The sequence below is a fragment of the Photinus pyralis genome, unplaced genomic scaffold (assembly GCF_008802855.1).
Source record: "Photinus pyralis isolate 1611_PpyrPB1 unplaced genomic scaffold, Ppyr1.3 Ppyr1.4_unclustered_Scaffold308, whole genome shotgun sequence".
In the NCBI taxonomy this organism is placed as follows: domain Eukaryota; kingdom Metazoa; phylum Arthropoda; class Insecta; order Coleoptera; family Lampyridae; genus Photinus; species Photinus pyralis.
In genome coordinates this window covers 200-4,863 of record NW_022171325.1, presented here as the reverse complement: position 1 = coordinate 4,863, position 4,664 = coordinate 200, and the positions used below count along the sequence as shown (strand labels likewise).

General features: G+C 35.8%; 1 protein-coding gene across 2 annotated transcripts; it reads left to right on the top strand.

The window, feature by feature from the left end:
* The first annotated feature begins 397 nt into the window (after positions 1-397).
* Positions 398-4,021, top strand: LOC116181962 (retinol-binding protein pinta-like). Of its 2 annotated transcripts, XM_031502415.1 has the most exons (6): positions 398-581; positions 2,801-2,960; positions 3,007-3,098; positions 3,189-3,370; positions 3,426-3,534; positions 3,591-4,021. In XM_031502415.1, exons 1-6 carry the CDS (start codon positions 428-430, stop codon positions 3,734-3,736), a joined length of 843 nt encoding a protein of 280 aa, XP_031358275.1. In that variant the 5' UTR covers positions 398-427; the 3' UTR covers positions 3,737-4,021. The 2 variants fall into 2 exon arrangements, with proteins under 2 accessions (XP_031358275.1, XP_031358274.1); XM_031502414.1 differs by having other exon boundaries at positions 3,007-3,370; positions 3,591-4,020.
* The last annotated feature ends 643 nt before the right edge of the window (positions 4,022-4,664 follow it).

The window sequence follows — 4,664 nt, the reverse complement described above, 5'->3', positions numbered from 1 at the left end:
TTCGTCCCAAGAATATGGTTGAGAAGGTGGCAAGAGGTTTCCACCACCACAGTCCCCAGCGATGGGGTGTGTCCACTATTAAAGTTAGTGAGAATTCTAATTGTATAAAGCTTTCGAATGATAATGTAAATAGCTATCGTCTTAAATAAATTTGACGTTTCTTCTTGTCAGAAAATTATCAGTTGCTACGCAACACTTTCCGGCCTTGTGATGTAATAGATCACTTTCCGGACTCAAATGAATGATGTAATGTACTGTATAACGGACAGTATGAAATAAACTAAAATTTCATGACACAAAGTAGGCATAAAAATGAAGGCTTCAGGATAATTTAGGGTAAATAGGTTTTGAATAAAAAAAGTAATGTCTCAACTTTATCTTTTTTTTATTAAATTTCAGCTATCCACGGTGCGGTCTTCCAGACACAATGCACCCTAGAACACAATCCATACGTGTCATTTCCAAGGAACTGAGTAACATAGCGGCAAAACAATTAAATGAAGACCCTAAGCGAACTAGAGAAACTCTTGAAGCTTTTGATGAATGGTTGAAGAAGCAACGACACTTACAGGTCAGAAACGGTAAGTAATGAAGCCCTTTTTTAGTTGAATTTCGGGCATTATACAGTCGCTGGTTAACTATTCAACACGATAGCAAATCCGGGAGAGCAGGACGGCTTTTGATATTTTGTAGCATGTTTTAAAATGCAAGGTACTCGTGATACACCTTACTTGTATATACGCAAATCTTTCTGAGGTGTGAATTTATGATACAGAGAAGGGGGTTTGCCGTGCATTAAAAAAAAATATCGAATATACGCATATGCCAAAACATACCGGGTGAGTAAACGATTGCGGACAGTGGAAGGATTTGTCGAGATTGTGCTTTTGTATGATGTATATGGTAAAGTATTCCGCATATTTTAAAATGAATTGTAATGTAAATTTAATTAGGTGCTCTATTTAATATTTAAATGTTTATGTATATAATGTTCACAGGAACTAATAACGATAAACTAAATTTGTAATGCTGCTCAAATAGACTGATTTATAACAGTTCATTTATATTTGTTGCATTCACATTTATACGAATATATTATTTATCACTTCGACATCGATGCTAAGACTGAGACTAAACGCAATTCATTTTGCTTATTAACAAACGATAAACCTTAGGTATATAATAATCTAGGTCACAGAAAGAATGAGTCACACCCGCTTTCATTCCTTATTCGAGATGACTCATCATTTATCATTATCGTCTTGATACAATGCCCCAACCGTAGTCCTCATATTATAAGGCGGGCTACAGACATGGGAAGTTTGACGAATTCCAAATAGCAAATGTTTGCCATTTGAAAAATAGCTTAGATACACACATATAAGTTAAAGTTAAAGCAAATGTTCGGGATTTGCCAAATTTCAAAAATTTCCCGTCGATTGTCGGTAAATAAGCACACATCAAAGGGCTGAAATGTTCGTCAAAAAGTAAACTTGTCGCTGATACACATATGCGTGCTTTGCAGAGGTTGCAATTGCGACCACCTTGAGACTTATTATGCGTATTCAAGAATATGAATCTGTTAATCTATGCACATTTGTGCATCAATTATTTATTATTGTATTGCGTGCTCCTGCTCGATGGAGTGGACGAACGAAACGGTGATCGAATTTCTAGAACTGTACAAAAAGGAACCCATAATATGGGATGCCGCGAATATTTTACATAAAAATCGAAATTCTACAAATTCTACCTCCATCGTGAAAGCAAAAAGTATACATACTAGCGCAATAAGTTTGAAGTTCCCGTTTTGATTTGCCATTTGCCAAATTTGCACATGTGTACCTATATACCGAGGTATATACCCATACTCGTGATGTGACGAGTAGCTGGACAAACAGTTTGGCGATTGACAAACATGTGATATTTGACAACTTTTACATGTCTGTATTAGCCGCCTAATAGACGTGTTTCCACTTAAATTGTAGGTTTACTTTATCGTAGTCTCATCCATTTCATTCAAAATAAAAGCGCCAGAGGTAAATATAGTCGGAAAATCGGCAGCTTTATTAAAATTTGACATATTTGACCGCCCCTCCCAACCTTAAGCCACGGGATCTCGTTGGTAGACATAACTTTTTCTACATCACTATGTACCTATTAGGATACTTTACACAAAAAAGCTAGGTAACGATAAGTCACTTTTTTCCGTAGCCAGCTCTTAGACTATGATGAAATATACAAGTGCCGTTTTATGATATACAGTGAATTTTTTTTAAATGCGAACATAGGAGTTTGCATGCAATGTAATTTCCCTATGTTCGATTTAAAAAAAAAACACATCAATCTATTGAGTAGTTCAAATGAGTAGTAGATATACAATTGACAGCTGTCACATTTTTAAAAAATACTTCCGTCCAATTTAATTCCGAAATCGGTTAGGTTACTGCTTAGAATGTCAAGGAGGACACTTCGAACATTTATTGTAATTGTTTTCGGTATTTGTTTTCTTATTTTCCGCGCACACCTCATAGATTGATGTGTTTTTTTTTAAAATCGAACATAAGGAAATTACATTGTATGCAAACTCCTATGTTCGCATTTAAAAAAAACTCACTGTATCTATTACAAACACCGTGTAAATTATCCCGAGAATCTTTCGGGGGTGAATCTTTATGGGGGTGAATCTTGTTGAGGCGAATTTTCTGGGGCGAATATTTCGAGGACGAACACTAAACACTATTTAATTTATTAACTGCCTATAACATCTGTTTAATTGTGCCATGTTGATTTTTTTTAGATTACCAACACCTGATTGCTTTCCTTCGTGGGTGTAAATGGAGTCTTGAACGAGCTAAACAAAAAATTGATGGTTATTACACATTTAAAACACTGATTCCGGAACTGTTCCGTGAGAGGGATCCTTTATCAGATGAAATGCAAGCAGCACGTAGGACCGGGTGAGTTTGTGACAAAAACTGTTTCAATCATCAATTTGAATTTCAGTTTGATTGCTCTCCTACCAAATGGAAAAGGACACGCTGGGCCAAGAACCCTATTCATAACTTTTCACGAGGCGATATCGGTGCTGACAACATGTAAAGCACTTACCTCTGCTGTTGACATGTTAATGATAGAAGACGACAATGCTGTTATTTCTGGATTACAAATAATAGCAGATTTTTCAGGGATTACTGCGGGACATTTGTTACATTGTACACCTGCGCTTATGAAAAAGTGTGCAACGTGCATTGAGAAGATGTATCCCATCAGAATGAACAAACTGATTACTATAAATACTCCAAAACCCGCAGAAGTAATATACAATACCCTGGTTAATCCGTTTTTGAGCGACAAACTTAAAAAGAGGGTAAGAGGTGTCACGACATAGCACTACCAAAGATTACCTACAAACGTTTTTTCAGGCTTTCGTTCTATCGATACAAGGCTGGAAAGAAGCTGTTGGCAATGATATACTTTCATTACTTCCCTTGGAATACGGTGGCGATAACCTACCATTAAACTTTCTTAAGGGTAAACTTACCACTAATCTCTTTTATTGTAATTCCTTGCTAAAAATTGGATTGTAGACGAATGGTCTAGGAAATTTAAAAGTTACAGGGACTGGTTTATAGAGGATGACACCTATTCATGCGACGAGACCTATCGATCTCGATACACATGCAGCAAAGATTTAGGAATGGAGGGATCTTTTCGAAAGTTATCTATCGACTAGTTTTTAATTAAATTTCTCGTTATTAAGTGTACAGTGCGATAGGTATAAATAAATCTGGCGAACCTAATATGAATTACATAATATGTACCTACGTGCGCGAAGTGCAATCAAATCTGTTTATCGTTTGTTTTAAAATGCTATACTAACTTTCCTAGTAGTCAAGTTTTATTACAATACACGTAAAATGGTAACTTGGTTAAATGAAAATTTACACATAGCCGTAATATCTTAATGTTTGCTTCTTGTAACATTAAATAAAAACAAAATGGTCTATTTAACAGCAAATTCAAATTATTATGGCACCCTTAATAGCCACTAAGGTGTTTTATGTGTACCTACTTTACAGGACGATGACCATTTTAAATCAGAGCGACCGAAGGGAGCGGGGTTTTAATGGGAAATTGGAAAATTCGAAACCGTTCGTGAGTTATCATGTACACAGACGGACGGACAGAAAGTCCAAAATCATTAACTCGCTTTTTGTCGTTCGTTAATAACTATCATTTGTGTCGCTGTCGGAGTTCTACGACGTTATGCCGTAATATTTCTAATGAACTCGTCTAAATAATTACCAGCAAACATAATAATCACATATTGCGTGACCTTATTATCTTAAATCAATGAGAATTGCTTAAAAACATTTAATCAAATATCAATTTGCAACCGTTGAGTTCTGTACGATAGGTTTTTATATCCTTTTTGGTATGAAAATTGAATCGCAAAAGGGAGAATGCAAAAAATGTAAGTGCTATTATATGTCATATAATAGGGTGCACTAATGATCACTGAGCGTGGAACTGAAAGAATTTTTTCAAAAAAAGCAAGCGTTTTCTCAAAATTAGGGAAATAACTTTGAATTTCGTGACGAGGTCCAGAAACGTTTTCTAATTGGGTGACTTTACAAGCGCGCTTCAAGCCCCACCCCCAA

Bases quoted from the DNA above. Each gene is read 5' to 3' on its own strand.
- LOC116181962 (XM_031502414.1), top strand. From the start codon at position 428: ATGCACCCTAGAACACAATCCATACGTGTCATTTCCAAGGAACTGAGT. The intron at 2,961-3,006 runs GTGAGTTTGTGA...TTTGAATTTCAG, and splicing joins CAAGCAGCACGTAGGACCGG to TTTGATTGCTCTCCTACCAA. The intron at 3,371-3,425 runs GTAAGAGGTGTC...ACGTTTTTTCAG, and splicing joins GCGACAAACTTAAAAAGAGG to GCTTTCGTTCTATCGATACA.